This window comes from Penicillium rubens, assembly GCF_028828025.1.
Source record: "Penicillium rubens strain IBT 27055 chromosome Unknown utg000001l_segment0_segment0, whole genome shotgun sequence".
Classification (NCBI taxonomy): Eukaryota; Fungi; Ascomycota; class Eurotiomycetes; order Eurotiales; family Aspergillaceae; genus Penicillium; species Penicillium rubens.
Window position 1 is genome coordinate 110,765 of NW_026890599.1, and position 18,007 is coordinate 128,771.

The window sequence follows — 18,007 nt, forward strand, 5'->3', positions numbered from 1 at the left end:
GATACTGTAAAACCTCGGGTCAATCCTTGACCCTGATGAAACCGCCACTGGGACCGTTCATCCGGACTCTACTGCTCCTAGGAGCTCAATCTGTTCCTAGAGATCTGCTACGGATTCCCGGGACCGGCTGAAGTGACTCCAGAGCGTATGAGTGGGTCCTGGGAGCCTTGTTGCTCCTAGAGACAGGTAGGGCTCCCAGAAGCAGCCGTAGACCCCCTAGGATTCAGTGCTAGGATTCAGTGGAGTGCCTGCAGAGCCGACTCCATCTAACATGTTGAATATCAGCACACGTGTGTAGCGAGCGATGATAATGAGTAGCTCAGTATTTTGAGGGTACCGCTGGTGATTGGTGGGTGTGGTGTGGCTCGATGGAGATACGATACAAGCACAACTGTCCGAACCTCGTGCCCTCCAAATGAGAGGACATGAATAATGCATGCCTATTACCACCTGGCAGTCCCACAAAACCTGTCATATAGAAATATCAGCCCTGCCCAGGGTCAGGCTTGTCAAGAGACTGAGTCAGCACGAGGAGTCAAACTCTGGAAACCTGTTGGAATAAAATACGGCATTATTCCACTCGACCAACACAAAAACCACGGTTAATGTGTATAGCCTAATGGAGGCCATACCCCAGTTTGACAAAACCTAAGGTTGGAAGCATTGTTATGCCTAAGGCATCAACAAGCTCGTGTTACGTTACAGGGTAACTGGGTAGAATCTTGGCGCATTTCCCCCTCAAGTTTCCTTCCACTGTCAAACAACCCCCTGTTATGCTGGCTTCGACTTTGTGTCAGTCATTTGCCGAAACCACCTCTGATAAATATGGAAGAAACAGTCGCCGAGTTACGACGTCAGCTTGAGGAAGTGAGACGCGCACGGGAAGAAGAGAAGAGAGCGCGAGAAGAGGCAGAGCGCCGTGGAGAGGAACAAAGACAGGCGCGAGAAAAGGCAGAAGGACGAGTACAGCACAACACGCTGCTTGGTCTTCTTGATCGGTGCCACATCTCTCTGTCTCAAGCGATCCAAGTTGAGACCGACGCGGCTCTCACGACTCAAGGCGATGCGACTGATCCAGTCAACCGACTTTACCCCAAGCGTATTACACCTTGGTGTGAATTCCCCGATCTCCAAGAGAAAATCTGGAAGAAATTCGACCGCATAGGCACCTTCACTTCACGACCGCTCTTCCCGTCTAATGAACAATTAGATTATGTCGCTACTAACATTCAGGCCCGGCCAATTTATTCTGAAGCGTCTATACGGAATTTTGAGCGTGAAACGGTGGATATTTTTGTCGAAAAAGTCATTGAGGCGCTACGCGACGATGAAACTCTTCGACGTGAGTTTGGTATCAAGGGTCGAGTCACATGCTACGACGGCGCGGAAACCTCGCTCGAGAACAGCATGGAGCAAATGACTCTCCAGAACGCGCGCTCGCCCGAGCCACTAGCGAACACCAGAAATGGCAGAAAAGCCACGCAGAACCCGAGGACACCTAGCACTCCACAGAAGCGCAATCGCCGTGCTAACCAGTTTTGCGTACATACCGTGGCTAACGAGCGGAAAGAACCCGTTTACGCAGTGGAGTTCAAGGCGCCGCATAAGGTGACAATCCCAGAATTAGTGGCGGGCTTGCATGAGATAGACCTGGCTCGTGATGTCATTGATCAGGAAGGCGATACATTCGAGTATCACTCTACGCGCCTCGTCGCCGCCGTGGTCACCCAAATCTTCTCATACATGATTGATAGTGGACTTCAGTACGGCTACATCTGCACGGGAGAGGCTTTTGTTTTTCTCCGTATTCCAGAAGATCCTACTGTTGTTCAATACTACTTATGTGTGCCAAATCAAGATGTACAGGCCAACGATCAATACCGCCTCCACCGGACTGCTGTTGGCCAGGTACTTGCGTTTACTCTTCAAGCGCTCGCCGCCAAGGCTCCATCCCAAAAATGGCATGATACAGCGCATGACAAGCTTAGTACTTGGAAAGTTGAATATTTGGACATTCTACGGGAGATTCCCGAAACTGTGCGCACCCAAGGCCGGCCGACTTCTAACTATCGACCCTCTCACTGGAAGTTTGAACCAAAAAGACACAATACACGGTCCCGCGCTAGGTGTCAACCAGGGAATTCGACTCCAAAGCACTCGTCTACGGAAGACAGCGGCAGTGTGGAAGAACACCATTCTCCGTCTACCGCAGCAGCAGCGCGCAGCCAGGCGAGCCGCGAAAAGTCGAGCCACGACAGAAGCAACAAACAACGGCCCGGCGATAGACGCGGTAGGACGGAAGCAGAACCAAATTCTCAGAAGAATTACCAGGTTACACGAGCGTACTGCACCATAGACTGCATACGCGGCATAGTCAATCGAGGTCCTCTGGACAAAGAATGCCCAAATTTACAGAGCCACCTGCAGCATTCTAGCAGTCACAGGCATTCGATAGGCCCATCAGAGTTCACGCGCAGACTTCACTGTCAACTCGTACGGAATCGAAACGAGGGATTCGAACAATTACACGTACGCGGCCGAACGGGCTACCTTGTGAAGGCAACCCTTCTAACGCATGGTTACACTGTGGTTATGAAAGCGACCACGGCAGAGAAGCAACATCGTCTTCAAGTGGAGGTGGAAAACTATAATCGCCTTAGAAATCTGCAGGGCCAACAAATTCCCGTTTGTCTTGGAGCTTTCAAACCAAGCATTTCATATTGGTACCACGGAGAGTTGATGGCGCAGATAATGATCTTGGGTTGGTCTGGAATGCGACTTCAGCACGTCATTAACAAAGAAAATTCCAGCTTCTTTGACCAGGAGCGCAAGAAAGTTCTTGCTGTGCTACAGTCACACGGAATTATCCATGGTGATAGTGAGTGGCGCAATATGTTATGGGATGATGCGGGCTGCCGTTTGGTTGTCATTGATTTAGAGGATATGAAGTGGCTGAAACGTCCTCGTGCACTTGAACCAGCCTCAGGCAACACACGTCATGTCCATCGCGTCCGGGATGAGAAGAGCAGGCAAAACCTCTTATCTAGTTCTGCTGGCGTCCGCACATGATGTTTCTAGACATATGGCTCAGCCTTATTGATGCCGATCATGTTTTTGTATTCCGATCACAAGGCGGTAAAAAGAATGCTCTGAAGGCCGACGAAACAAAATGCCTACATGTGAACATGCCCTGCTTTACAAATTCTCGGTCACCACATTATGCTGCTGATCATAGAAGCAATCTGTGGAGCTTCAGAACTGTGGTTCATTCTCATTACATGTGAACAAGCTCCCCAAGAGACTAATAATAATTGACGTCCCAAAAAATTCCCTCATTACGGTAGTTTGATCATGACATTGCCTAGTATACAAATCATTATCTCACCTTCAGACACTGTTTCTTGCTTGGAAAGTTAGGTGGCTAAGGCGAAGTACTGAGGAGAGGGAAGGGAAAGAAGGCAGAGGGGCTGGGGACAGCTGAGAGGCAGAAAGCAGGATCCAGGAGAAGGTGGTTAAAAGGAATCCAGGCTCCTTTTGGTAGGAGCCTAGGTGCAAATCCTATATGACTAGGGAAGATCGACATTGTAACCCCGGGATCAGGGTTAGCATTAACTATAGTAGTTATAACTAGTTAGAAAAGGCTAGTTAGTGTTAGTGGGAATTAACTTGGATTTTCAACAAATCCCATATAGGCAGTTGCAACCACCACTGACGTTGCATTATAAAACAGTCCGAAATGTTGATAGGAGATACAGGCTTCATTCTTATATAGAGAGAGGGAGCTAGTAAACCACCTTAGAAATTGGAAGTGTATGTATTTGTATAGGAGAAAAAGCGTCATCTTCATAGAATCAAGAGATAGCTGATAGAACTATACCTTATTAAGTCGGCTATAATCGTAATTCAAGTCTTTTAATTCTTCTTCCGGTTTTAATGCAGGGCTCTAGGCCAGACCCAGGCATTCAGGCACCATTAATTGTGGGAAAAGGGGTTTGCACCTTATTTTCCCATGGCGTCCCACAGGCGATAGACCGGACGGGTTCATTGGGAGAATCTCAATGAGTTCCTGCGGTGACAGTGGCGCTCCTGAACTGTTGGGAAGCTTTTGATGATGGGCGGGAAGACGTTTGTGACGTCTGACTGATCGGTCAACTGACAATGCTTCCAAGGTGCTTCAGTTGGTTTCCCAAGCGTCCTGATTGTGGACTCTCTCAAAGGCTTCACCAAGGAGTCTTATTTGCACCTCAAACTGCTATTCGAATTACGGATCGAATTGCCACTGACGATCCTCTCAATTCTGCTTGTCTCTTTGCTCATTTTGAGTATTCAAGACAGTAAATAAAGTATCCGAAGGCTTCCTTGCCAGATAGTCATAAAAAAGTCTCGAGATCATGTGCAACACTGAAAAGGCACAGTATTTCCAGCCCATAAGCTGACACCACCACCGTCGTCGTCACCAAGCTGCTCGATTCAACCAGGCTAAATGGCTCGTTCTTCGTAGTTCACTTTGCTTCAAATTACTCACTCACGCGTCCTCGCCTAACTCACGCTGAACAGCAAACTTGACAGCTTCCAGGACATCCTCACAAACTTTCCTAGGAGGATATTGCGGCGTCTTGTTATCTTGATAGACACCCGTCTTGACCAAGATGGAGAACCAGTCAGTATCACTGATCTGGTTGTACTCATTAGTACCTCGGATATCGGACTCGGGCGTGTCGCCCACGAAATAAACGGTGGCTGGCGGTTGATCAATACCGTACGTCCCCTTGCGCCATTCGCGAAGCAGTCTTGTCGCGAAACCGAATGTCCCGAGATGCGGTTTGCCAAACGCGACAGTAGTCAGCTCCTTACCAGTGAGTTCTTTGTAAAGAGCTTCTATAGACGTCCGCAGTGCGCCCATTCCAAGGCGCGAGTGCTCGTGGGAGGTGGACCACACGATGTCGTTGTGGGAAAAGTAAATAGGCGGACCCTCGTCAAAGGTCTCGGAGCGAGTCCCTAGGCGTCCATTCTTCGACATCAGAAGATCGAGGATGATCTGCTGGTCACCAGCCCAGTCTCTGCTGTCAGCGAATACGAATATAGCATCGATAGTGGTCTCGTCGAAATTTCTATCGCGGGAATTGCGATACTCTTCCTCTGTCAACTTCCGGAACGGCGTTGTGTCATGCTTGGATTTGATGATATCTCCGGGGGTAACCACGTCTTTGAAACCATAGTCCTCTGCGACGACGCGGCATTTCTCCCCCTCGCCACCTACCACGAGGACGGTTTGATACGCCTCGGCCATTTCGCGCATCGGTGTGTGTCCACAAATGAATTGTCCAGGTGAGACCTCCATCTGTAGCTGGCGACTGAGGTCAATGCAGCGTTCTTCCTCCGTCTTCCCGCCGCCATTGGTGACGAAGATATACGGGCTTAGGATGAAGTCAATATGTGCATGTCGGGAGAGAGAGGCGAAGTGTTTACATCCTTACTCCATACGGATTGTCTCCATTGATGTATTTCATCGCACCGATCGATTCTGGAAGTGCCTTCCCTCCTTTCAGGAGAACGCCGTCGATATCGAAGGCGATGGCGAATTTATCTGTACTGCTTGGGTCTGGTTGTTCAACCTCGGGGGTGGCCCTGTCAGAGGCCGTTTCATCGATGCTTTTCCTGGCTCTTTCCAGCCGCGTGGCGGTTCCGTTTGCATCGCAGGGTGCCTTCATATTTTCGGGAGGAGCGATAACTGTTGGACCGCTATACAGATCGCATCGCTTAGCGTCGGCGGATGATAGCCTCCGCACGCTGGCTGTTGGTGCTGCCATGGTATGGACTGAAGGGGGATTCTTTGATATCCATTCGCTTGTGAAAGTATAGACCATAGACCCCGGCCTGAAGGTAACCATACTTTATACGATGAAACTGAGTCACGAGATCCGATAGCATCTGGACAGGATGTCATCATGACGAAACGTATCTGGTTCGTCCGCATTCGCAATCAACACTCTGGTTTCTTCCAAACTTTGTAGGATAAACTGTGGGGATGCGATAAATCACAATGCTATATCTCAACAATCGGGGCCCGGATAGGTGGCAAGCTTATATAATGTTCTGTATGTTCATCGTGATACTTGAATGAAAGCAGGGAAACCTGCATCAGGTTATCACACTATACGTCGGTGCTTCGAGGTTACAACTCGGCTTTCAGTCATTTTTGCTTCTCGTTGTTACTCGCTGTTTCTCTGATATGTCATATTGGAAGACTACGAAGAAGCACATGAAAATATGGGCTTCTTTCCATGTATGAAGAGATTGGACAATTCCGACTCGATTTACTTTCCATAGTATTAATAGTATGTCTTTGTCACAAACCACATGCGGTATAGATCTCTGATTTATAATCCAATACTATTGTATTCTGGGCATAAAATCGAGACTTGGTGATCAGTTCGTGTATATACAACATAAGCGGTGGAGCCTACGCCTAGTCGAGATAAGACGGGCATGCGGAGTCTTCGAACTCAACCAATCACGTGTAGCGTGGGATGTCACCCTCAATGACACTTACATTCTGCTACATGAACACAGCAGTCAATTACGACCTTATTGTCCACGAAATCGTAGCAGATCTGGGCATGTCGGGGGTCAAGGTACGCCGCGTTGCAGTTACTATTTACATAGCGCTGACGTCGATGTCTCCCCGTATGGAACATACATGGATTGAACATCGCACACCAGTTACCCCAAAGGAGATCGTCAAAGAGTTAAACTCACATTCAAACTCATATATATCGATTTATCCCCGAGATGTTTTCCTAGTGGGTCAAAGACGGAGTTCAACACAGTCTCACCCTGGCCCTGGCCAATATGGTGCGGCGGCATTCACGATTCCAGACTGGTCGCAGACCTCGAGGTTATCCTGGGTTTAAACTGGACGAGACGCATGTCACGGGCCCAGTGTCCTTCCTGAATCCAACCTCCGCACACTACGAACCGAGCCAGCAAGCAGAAGACATTCAAGCTCCCCCACAAATCGAGCGTCTCTGGCGATCCCGCGACAACAGAAAAGGCCGGCATGCTATTCGCGTCGACACAGAAGCCTTGCCCCATGTAACGGGACTCACAACACCACCACTGACGCAGTCAGTGTCAGCGGTAGCCAAGATCATGCTCCGGATGGTGACCTACGTCCCTTACTGGGATGTATCATATCTAGTCGCCATGAGCTTCACTATTGGGTCCGCAGTATTCATCGTCAATGGGTTCTTCGTCTGGCTACCACTGGTGGACCGAAAGACCGAATTTCATGGTGAAATAACTATTGCCGGTGGCTGGACGGGATTCGTCGGCGCGACTATTTTTGAACTCGGTGGTGTATTGCTGCTTCTTGAAGCGTTTAATACCAACCATACTGGATGTTTTGGCTGGGCGCTTGAGAGTGTCCTCGAGAAGACTATCGAAGATGGGGTTCCTCAACATGCGATGAAAGAGATCAAGCCGAGGATGTCAGAGTGCGAGCATCACCATGCGAATCGGAAATCGTTTCTCCGGGAGAAGCACCATCATACCAGTAACAATGTCCACTCTCACCTAGATGACACTGGTTACGTTACTTCATCGCCAGATGGCAGGTCCTTCCGATGGATTCCATCCAAGTCAGAATTGTGCACGCATTATTTCCATGAAATTGGCTTTATAGCTTCTTTTGTCTTATTCGTTAGCGCAACGGTCTTCTGGATTGGTGCAATAGTTGGCATCCCTGCCATCTTCACGCGCATAAGTCAGGGACTCATTGACGGCCTCTACTGGGGTACTACTACACTTGGTGGGACCGGATTCATTGTGAGTTCACTACTGTACATGCTTGAGACGCAGTCCAAGTGGTATATTCCTGCTTGGCATGTTCTGGGCTGGCATATTGGACTCTGGAATCTGTTGGCAGTATTGGGTTTACTCTTTGTGGTGCGCTGGGCCCGGCAAGTAGCAACTCTGGCGCGGATTATCAGTCGTCCCTCGCTACATTTTGGGGCTCACTAGCTTTCATGATAGGATCCATGATCCAGTGGTATGAAAGTTTGCAGAAGCATCCTGTTGAGAAAAAGTGATGATGAGCTTCAATCAAGGCACCGCATGAGAATTATAAGTAGATTTAGGCTCGTAATATCCTGGTAAGGGTTCCATATGTACTATAGAGTAAAGCTGAATAGGGCTTAAGCGTTGTTTTGCGATACTGTCCAAGAAACACATTGAACGTTGAACATTGAAACCATGTGTGCTTTCGGCTTTCACTGCAGTAATTGTCGAGCTGAGAGGTGGCATTTTACCGTTAAGGACTGGAGAGTTCATTGTGGAAGCTGAAGTGGAAAGGGAGTTACCTAGGTATCCATACTACCTCAGATCCATACTGTGTCCCATCGTCCTTATACCAACCAGTAGTGGATTTCCGTTCTTTGTGGGGAGGGAGTGATGATTTCCCTCATCGTGATGGCCAGATTCTGAGGGCTGATTAGAGCCCCTTCATTATGGTGGCTTCCTGGCTCAAAGGTTGCGACGTACCAGCTTTGGCTCATCTGGTTGATTTTCAGGCTATTTGGTCAGTACGGCTTTTAAAGAGTGTTAGGTGAGTAAATACATATATGTCTCCAGTAGCCCATATCTAAACAAGTTTTCTGGCTGGGAAGAGTGGCTCAGTCTCTTCAACAACATACTCGTGGTTGTCCGAAGGAGATGTCATGCTCTTCCCTTTTGTGTTTCGTCTCGTCTCTGCATTTTTCTTCTTCTTCTTCTTCTTCTTCTTCTTCTTTTTCTTACACTAGTGTCTGATTAATATGCATGGTTGTGTATTCACAGCCATTCCTTTCCGCCTACTCCGTACGAAAATCATATTCACCGGCAGTTGATCTCTCCAGGGCTCTAATCTTCAGGTACGTAATATCTAAAATATATTAGAGAGTTATCTGAGCTTTGTGGGATTATAGCTCCACGTCGTACTTTTCATGCATAAGCGTGAAGCCCTGATAGGGTTACTTGAACCCCAGATCAGATAGGGGAGTTAGTCTGATCCAAAGGGGCCCTATGAATAAACAGTTGGAAAAAGAAGATGAAAACCAAGAAACTGTAATTCATAGCGACCTTGAAATCTTTTGTATACAAATTGGGAAGAGCATTTAAACGCGTTCCACCCCGACACTGCTAGCAACTTTGTCGTCGTCATGCTGCTCAACCTGAATATGTCCATAAGCCTTGATTTCCGCGGCCATCTTCCTCGCCTGGTCAACTGGGTCCCCTCCCCGAGCGAAGATCAAATCGATATCCTCAAGACGCAGGTTGCTAGTCTCGGGGTAATAGAAGTAGATCACAGGAACGAAAAGGAAGTTCGTGATCATGAAGATCAAGTACGCTTTCCATTGGATCCGATTGATAATCACAGGCGTGATCATGACAACGGTGAAGTTCCAAAGCCAGTTGGAGCTGACACCGATCGCTGTTCCCTTAGTTCGGGCTTCCAGAGGCAGGATCTCAGGTACGTATACCCATGGTACCGAGTTGATGGACATGCCATGGATGAGCATATACAGGAAAAAGAACGCGACAGATGCTTCGGCGTATGTCTTTCCGCTTGGTTCGTTGACTTGGGAAAGCAAGGCTGCTACCATCATCATGCATATTCCTAAACCCAAAGAGCCGATCATCATTGTCTTCCGGCGACCCATGCTGTCCAGTTTGAATGCTGGTAGGAGAGAACCGAGCATGAACATGATTTGAATGCAGCCACCCAAAATCAGGGAGAGCTGGCTAGTTAGCCCGACATTTGTTCTCAGCACAGCTAATACAGGTTAGCACAGCTTTTGACTCAGCAAAATATCGATACATACTAGGCACGAAGTATACAACCAAGTTGATTCCGCCCACCTGATTCATGAGCTGAATGCCCCAAGCGAGAAGTACTCGCTGGCCAGTCTTCACTTCATCGTTCCGGAAGATCTTCCAGAAAGACTGCTTGCTCACCGAATCTTCCAGTTCGATGGCGGACACGATTCCTTTATGCTCATTGACGATGAACTCGTCTTCCGGCTCACGGTCATACACGGCACAGAGGACATCCATGGCTTCTTGTTCCTGCCCGTGGTTCATGAGCCATCGAGGGGACTCCGGTAGGCCGAAGACCAACACGATGACGAAAATGGCGAAAACCATCTGCATGGCAATAGGCAGTCGCCACGCGATAGGTCCGCTAACAAACGACATGCCAAAGTCGAACCAGTATGCCACGACGATTCCGACGGCGGTGAAGAGAACTTCTGAGGAAATGAGACGACCTCTGGTTTTACCCTCGCACATCTCTGGCAGAAGAAAGAGTAATGAGTATTTATTGCTTATGTATGAGACGATTTAACGGCATTGGATCTGACTTACCGGCCTGGTACATGGGGACAGTGCTGGTCTTCAAGCCGGTGCCTGCACCGGTCACAATTCTTCCAATGATCAGATGTGGCACATTGAAGGCTGTGGTCTGCAGGATTGCACCGACAATTACCACACCCATTGCAAGCCAAATAGCTCTTCGGCGGCCCAGTGTTTCGCCGATGCAAAAGTTAACTAGCCGTGTCAGTTAATGTCCATTCCAATCAGATACTTCATACAACTCACTCAGACACCCAAGAAGACACCCCAAATTATAACAACTGACAATGATACCCTCTTCCGAGTCATTGGGGTAGCCGAACTGTTTCCTCCAGTCTTCATTGCCGATAATGCCACTAAACACACCTTGGTCATAACCAAACAAGACAAAAGCCACAAGACAGCAAGACGTGACAGCGACCTGAAGGGATCGACCCCTTCCATACCAAGAGCGCATGATGGCGTGGAAGTCAAGATCACAATCCGGGGTATGAAGGAAGCAGTGCAAGGGGCTATAGAAAAAATCAACCACTTAGCCGGGGGTCTTCGCACCATGTTTATAGTCTGCAGAACAGGCCCCGCTACGTACTGGGCCTGGCACGTTCTGTCATAAGAGTTAACCCGCATCATAGGGGACGATCAAGCAGTCTCAACCAATGAAGCCAGGTTCCTGTGGACCCGGGAATTGGGATCTGGGGTATCTGGAGTTAGCCATTTACGCGGAGTTTGGGCGAAACTCGTCTGTGCGGAGGACGAGAATTGGCGCCACAGTCGGGAGCCGGAATCGGGCAAGCCAACCGCACCTCTTGCCGGTCGATGCCCGAGTTGTCTTCAGTTGGCTCGGCAAGAGCCGACGGTTGGATGGTTGCGACTGCCTGTTTGGGATTTTACGGAATATTGCTACTCCGAGATCATCCGGGCTACTAGCCTGTTTAGGAAGTTTGTCTTAATTTGGAAGTTGCAACCACTGGCTCCACTATCGGCACTCGCCTTCGATGTTTATGTACATGTATATACCTACCTAGGTAGGTACCTAGGTAGTCTTGCAGTATCATGTATGTTGCTGTGGCTTAGGTTGACACTGCTATATTGGTTGATATGGGGCAGAAGCCAACGACAACAAAGTCACCTTCTAAAATAAATATACTCTGTTTATCCAATTTCAATGGTCTAACCCTACCTCTTGGCATGGTGAAGCCTGAAGAATGTGAACAATGGGGACTTTGTTTTAGGTACAGTTGTGGTTTGGCTTGGGAAAGTGTCATATAGGGGACCCTATATTGTTTAGTGGATAATCGAGCTATAGGGAATATTTAGCTGTTGCTGCTAGTTGATTCTTTATGAAAAAGAGAGCACCAAAACTAAGTACAAAGGAAAAGAGAAAAAGGATAAAGACGAGGGTCCTGTTAGGGGCTAGTTAAGCTCCCAACCTTTGCGTGACCGCATCCCGTTGAACCAATCCTGCACATATTCCAACCCAGCGTGGGGACCATAAATTTCGGTTTCCCACTGAGGTAACGGGGCATCAAGTCCAGTCTCTTGCAGACATGTTTCTCGTAAATGCTCGAGGCTTCCACCGCGGTCATAGATGGAGGACTCACTAAGCTGGCTACGTTCCATCCGCATCTGGGCCCGCAATGCCTCGGTCTCAGCCTCATCTACAGTGAAATCGTCGTTGACAACAGTGCCATACGCAATACGAGCTCCCTCAACCGTGACCAGCTTCCGGTGTACTTCCAGGGCAACCTTTTCTGCCGGACGTGTCAAAGGATCGCCCAATCCACCCCCTCCCCAAGTCACCCACTCGAGAAGATCACCCGGGTCGACGCGAATATGATCACACTTTGAAGGCAAAATCTCTGTGGGAGGACTGTCCTCAGACTTGGAGAACCGGTAGAGCATCTTACGGGATCGCTGTCCCGGCTTTCCGCCCTTCAACCCCCATGGCTTGGTGAACCACCGGTCATCGTGGAGACTGAACTCCCCACGAGCGAGGAATCGGTATAGCGTGCGCTGAGCATTACCACCGCGATAAAATCCGGCGCCACCACTGTCGGCGACGCTCTCATTAGCTTCAATACGCAACGGGTAGTTGAGCTCTATTATTTCTGTCGGAATGGACTTGATGGCGGGGAAGAGACAGTGGCAATCAGGTCCGTCGCCGGCCTGTCGTGCAGGCACGCCTCCAAATCCGATCTGGTAGAGCTGGTACCACTCCCCGTCCGGCTTAAATCCAGAGTAAAAGAAGTGAGGCGAGTCACTGAATCCAGCTGCAGCCTGGTAGGAGTCTTGCTTTTGGCCAATCAGAGCTTGTACAATGTCCAAGGTCCGCCCGAGGAAGTGAGTTCGGCACGAGATTGGCGCAGGGCGAACAGGCTTGAGGACTGATCCGCGGGGGATGTGCACGTCAATCAAGTCATGGAAACCGTCATTGATAACTGTTCCCGGGGCAGCGGCTGCAATGAGGTAGTACCCAATGAACATCCTGAACATTGTCTCCGAGAGATAAAAGTTGATGCTACGCTCGCTCTGTGGAGAAGTGCCGCTCCAGTCAAATTGGAGCCGGTTGCCCTCTACTCTTTTCATGGAGCAGGTGAGTGCCCAAGGTCCAACACCGTGGCCATCATCATCGACGAAGTCTGTGAATTTGCTTTCCAGATCGTCGAATTGGCGCTCGATAATCTTTGCGAATCCAGTTCGGTTCCGGTACAGCAGCTCCGAGCACGCAGCCAGGTACACTTCAGTGCCGAAACGGGTGGCCAACTCTCGAACTCTGGTGGCGGCCATAGAACAGGAAGCTACAATGGCAGTCAGGTCAGAGCGATACCATGCCGGTTGGCGAGAGTTTCGACAAAGAAGATCGACCAGATCTGTGTTCATCACACCACCGGTATACAGCTTTATGCAAGGAATCTGCACACCGTCATCGAAGACAGATGTCGCGTTGATTGACATGCTTCCCGGAACGATACCTCCAACGTCTGTCAGATGGCCAAATTGCGATGCGAATCCAATGATCTGACCGTCGTGGAAAATGGGCAAAAAGGCGATGATGTCGTTGAGGTGGCTGATGGCGCCCTGCACTTGGTAGGTATCGTTGGTAATGAACACATCCCCCTCCTCGATTGTGCCATCCCAAACATCGAGGAATTGGGTGATAAAGCTGCCAAACTGACCAACCAGCATTTTGCCCTCACTGTCGGTTATGACATTGAATTCATCCTGCTGCTCTCGGATGGCAGGGGACATGCTGCATCGTAGCATCATCTTGTCCATCTCGCCGCGAATGGAGGCCAGTGTCGAGGATATCAGTGTAGGAATCAATGGAGTACCCTTGACAAGCTCTTTGGCTGACTCGGCAGTGTACGTGGTAGCGGCGGTAGGCTTCCTTTCCAGAGGGTTGATCAAAATATTCCCGATGCTATCGATCTCACCATAGTAGCCAGGCAAGATGAGTGTATTGCTGTCCATTTCAGAGATAATACACGGACCCATTACTTGAATACCCTGCTTGCTAATCTTGTGACGATCCCACAGGGTTGCCAATTTCTCTTCGCCTTGGACGATGATATTCTGCTCGCCAATCTTTGCATCTGAAGGGGGAATTGTGGCTTTGCCAACTTGAGGAATGTCAATACCAGGCGAGGCGTCTTCCAACACAACCCCCAGTCTCATCAATTCAAGCTCAAAGTCGGGTAAGCAGTAAGTGAACATCTGCTGGTGCTGCTGGTCGAACTTTTGTCGCAACACATCATGCCATTTATCGGTAGTCAGGGCCAAGTCTTCTTCAGTGAGATCAATTGTTATCATCAAAGCTTGACCTTTGTACCGGAGATCTGCTTGGTATGCAGTTTTCCATGACAAGGGCCACAGATCACCCGCCGTCCTCGACAAAGTATCCCGACACTCTTGCTCTAGCGTTTGGTACTGTTCCCGTGCCTCGGCAACAGTGGTTCCGGAGACAATACGGATGAATGTGGCGGATTGTTCGTGTCTAAGTTTAGTGGTCACATCACCCTGTGCACATAGGATTCCAGGGGAAGGCGGGATGATCACAGGCCAGGCCCCAAGAAGTTGACCCACGGCATTTGCATGCAGAGGGCCGGCGCCACCGAAAGCGACCAGTGCAAATTCACGAGGATCATAGCCCTGCTCCACAGAGACAAGACGCAAGGCACCATACATAGTCTCATTGATGATAGTGATGATATCCTCGGCTGTTTGAATGACCGGAAGCTTCATCTGGTTCGCAATATCCTCGACAGCAGTTATAGCAGCCTGCACATCCAACGCGAACTCACCACCGAGCAATGTTTTGGGCAAATACCCCAGGACCAGATTCGCATCCGTGACAGTGGCTTGCTTTCCGCCTTTTCCATAAGATGCAGGTCCGGGTGATGCACCTGCGCTCTCGGGGCCTACCCGCAAGGTCTCCGTGAGCTCCATATAAGTTGTGATTGACCCTCCACCAGCCCCAACGGTCTTAATATCAACTGCGGGCGCCCGAACAGAAAGACTCTCTACAACAGTCTCCCGTCGGAGCTGAGGCTGCCCATTGTAAATTAGTGCGCAGTCGGTAGAAGTTCCCCCCATATCCAAGGTAATCAGATTCTTATACGGAGTACTCCGAGCCACAACATCTGCCACTCCCTTGACGCCTCCTGCAGGTCCCGACATGAGGATGTTGACCGGCAACTCAGAAGCGAGAGTCAGACTGGTCAATCCACCATCGCTCTTGAGAACTCGAATGGCTTCACTTTCTGTCGCAAGCGCTTCAGACAGATTGTGCAGATATTTCTCAACAACCGGCTTCACCAGCGTATTCGTGCAGGTCGTGACCGTCCTCTCATACTCTCCGACTTCACGCAGAACATCTGTAGAACAAATTATGGCGATACCGGCCCCAAGCTCCTCGCGGACTGTTTGTGCAACCACGCGTTCGTGAGCCTCGTTGCTATGCGAGTTTAATAGCGAGATAGCGACCGCTTCTGGTTTCTGTCGCGCCAGCTCTTTCAAGCTTTGTCGCAGATTCTCAACATCAACTGGCGTTACTGTTTCGCCCTGTACGGACATGCGTTCTTTACATTGAACGACTCGCTCAAGTGGCACTATGGGGTCGGGTGGGGTCCAGTGCAGCCACGCACCCAATCCACCTGGGATCTGGGAGCGACGCAAAGCCAATATATCCTTATGGCCAGCCGTCACAATTAGCGCGGTGCGGGCGCCCTTCCCTTCGAGGACTGCATTCGTTGCGGTCGTCGTGCCATGGTGAATGAATTGGAAAGTCCCCGACCAGCCGAACTGCTGATGGACTAGTTCACGGGCCTTGGCAATGCCCTGTTGGATCCCTATACTTTGGTCTGGGATGGTTGTTGGGACCTTTGCTCGCACTGTTTGTCCATGCGGGGTGAACACGTAAACATCTGTGAATGTCCCGCCAACATCAACTCCGAGTTGATAACCCTTCTCTGTGACTTCTCGCATGGTGCAGTTTTGGTGTGTCTGGGGAATAGACTTGGGGGTGATGAGGAATCAGGGGATGGTCCTAGAAAGGAGTTCGGAATCATTAAAACTCTTACGAAAGATTTGAACTTCGAATTCACCAATGCTATCGCATTTTGTGTGGGCTTACCAGCCCGCTGTCATAAAAGAGGGGATGAAGTGCCGTTCTTTACCTCGTTCGATTCAGTGGGGCGCATATTGCCAATGAAGTTGTTCATGCATGGGTGTATATGCCACTAATATGCAACCAATATGCAACTAGACAGACTCTGCAAGCCGCGGTTGTTCGGCATTGGACTCGGTATAGATTGACTCTTGCATATATACATGTGTGTCCATGCCAAGTACAATCTCTCCTGGGTATATACCTGCTAAATTCCGACTGACTTGATTCTCTCAAGTTTTGTGCTCGGGTGTTCCAAAATCTAGTAGACCTTGCAAGTGTACTCGAGCAGTCACTTCGTACAATCACAATATAACCACTTCATCCTTCTTGTTCAAGTTTAACGACATAGTCGCGACGTCAGTAGGGAGCTACCTAGGTATTAAATCTAATAGTATCCGCAAGCTGTCAGGTGTAGTCGTCAGCCAATGAAATGCTCGAATGATCGCCAACCTCATACACTAATGTCGTCAATTATTTTTAACCTGCCATCTCTCTACGTAGAACGCACGAATAGTACAATATTGGTGTGATTCCCAAGCATTTCCAAGCCTTTTTAGAGGCGAACAGCCGTTGGAATGTAAATAGGAGCACCCACATACCACGATCCTAGATCGACATCCTATGGACACTTTAGGACCGGAATGTGCGATCAGAACACCGATTGAGAGAAGATTGGATTTTATGACACTTGCCAGCCCCTGGGTATGACGCAGAAGTTCCCTTTGGATTTTAGAGGCGTTTCATGTTCAGCATCATAGTCATTCCAGTCATTCTTCCCCGCCATCCCATTACGGTGCGGCAATCATGGAATGAGAAGGGTGACAGGACGTAACGTATATAAGAATGGATAAAACGTCTTGCTGCCTACGCTTTGCAATCACGTAATTCAGTCTGATCAAAGTCTATAAGTTCCCGAATATATCAAAATCCCAGTAACCATGCGTTCCCTCACCACATCATTTATCTCCCTATCCCTTCTATCAGGCACAGTCCACGCCGAAAGCATAGCTCGTGTTTGGACACACTTCTACCCAAACTGCCCTGGCGAGGCATTCAGCAATCTCGACACATACGAAAAGTACCACGTATCCGGCCCATCCCAAAATATCACTCAGGGCAGCTGCAAAAGCTTCTCCGTCCCCTCCTACGAGAAGAACCTCGTCGACGCCATCTCCGTCGACGCCGAGCTCCTCTCCAACGACCACGACCTCCCTTTTCTCTCAGGCGGCAGCGGCTGCAACATTACCGTACACGAGGTCCCGGAATGCATCGACCCGCCCCTAATCAGCAAAGAGATCCGAGATGGCGTCGCAATTAGTCAGTGCGCCTCGCGCCAGTTCGTCGCTTACAGCCAGGTCTGGGTGAATCTCGTTTGCGACAGCGACAGCCCTCTCCACAACGAGAACATCCCTACCCATGGTGCAAAGGAGAACAACAAGCAAGCAGACACCCACCAGTCCATTCCTACTTCTCAGCCCGATGCGCCTGTGCGCGCTGAAAAGCATACTACCGTCGAGGATATCAAAAATATCCAGATGCCCGGATCGAACTCGGATTCTTGGCGTGCTTCCCAGGCTACGCATAGCCAGCGTGAGCCCGTGCAGGAGGGTCGTGTCAACCAGGCTGGTCATGCGCAGAGTGATCAGATCGTGCATCATATCATGCAGTTGTTGAAGAATAAGACTTCGCATATCGTCACCGGCAAGCATCATGCCCACTCGAATGTTACCTTGCATCACAATGGTACTGCCCCCGGTAATAGTACTGTGATGACTCGTCGGCGTTTGTCGGTCTTGCGAAACAGGGCTGCTCGTCTTGTTTAGAGTTGGATTTGGAAATGTTGTATATCTGAGCGTTTGATTTGTGATGAATTGGAATCATTTGTGTATACCAGATTAGTTAAAAGCCCACTGTGATATGTGAAACTTGCTCTATTACTTGATCTTTTCA

General features: G+C 49.4%; 6 protein-coding genes across 6 annotated transcripts; 3 read left to right on the forward strand and 3 right to left on the reverse strand.

Annotated features, from left to right (window-relative positions):
• Window positions 1-825: 825 nt before the first annotated feature.
• N7525_000044 (uncharacterized protein) lies at window positions 826-3,069 on the forward strand (the record flags this gene model as incomplete). Its single annotated transcript, XM_061211454.1, has 1 exon — window positions 826-3,069. The coding sequence occupies one exon, from the start codon at window positions 826-828 to the stop codon at window positions 3,067-3,069; it is 2,244 nt and encodes a 747-aa protein (XP_061070680.1).
• Window positions 3,070-4,525: 1,456 nt separating this feature from the next.
• Window positions 4,526-5,810, reverse strand: N7525_000045 (uncharacterized protein; the record flags this gene model as incomplete). The annotated part of the gene is made up of 2 exons (XM_061211455.1): window positions 4,526-5,417; window positions 5,470-5,810. The coding sequence occupies 2 exons, from the start codon at window positions 5,808-5,810 to the stop codon at window positions 4,526-4,528; spliced, it is 1,233 nt and encodes a 410-aa protein (XP_061070681.1).
• A 1,042-nt stretch (window positions 5,811-6,852) lies between these two features.
• Window positions 6,853-8,022, forward strand: N7525_000046 (uncharacterized protein; the record flags this gene model as incomplete). The annotated part of the gene is made up of 1 exon (XM_061211456.1): window positions 6,853-8,022. The coding sequence occupies one exon, from the start codon at window positions 6,853-6,855 to the stop codon at window positions 8,020-8,022; it is 1,170 nt and encodes a 389-aa protein (XP_061070682.1).
• Window positions 8,023-9,152: 1,130 nt separating this feature from the next.
• Window positions 9,153-10,846, reverse strand: N7525_000047 (putative MFS sugar transporter; the record flags this gene model as incomplete). The annotated part of the gene is made up of 4 exons (XM_061211457.1): window positions 9,153-9,811; window positions 9,861-10,328; window positions 10,402-10,584; window positions 10,636-10,846. The coding sequence occupies 4 exons, from the start codon at window positions 10,844-10,846 to the stop codon at window positions 9,153-9,155; spliced, it is 1,521 nt and encodes a 506-aa protein (XP_061070683.1).
• A 956-nt stretch (window positions 10,847-11,802) lies between these two features.
• On the reverse strand, window positions 11,803-15,873 carry N7525_000048 (uncharacterized protein; the record flags this gene model as incomplete). The annotated part of the gene is made up of 1 exon (XM_002559998.1): window positions 11,803-15,873. One exon carries the CDS (start codon window positions 15,871-15,873, stop codon window positions 11,803-11,805), a length of 4,071 nt encoding a protein of 1,356 aa, XP_002560044.1.
• A 1,122-nt stretch (window positions 15,874-16,995) lies between these two features.
• N7525_000049 (uncharacterized protein) lies at window positions 16,996-17,880 on the forward strand (the record flags this gene model as incomplete). Its single annotated transcript, XM_002559999.1, has 1 exon — window positions 16,996-17,880. The coding sequence occupies one exon, from the start codon at window positions 16,996-16,998 to the stop codon at window positions 17,878-17,880; it is 885 nt and encodes a 294-aa protein (XP_002560045.1).
• Window positions 17,881-18,007: the final 127 nt, after the last annotated feature.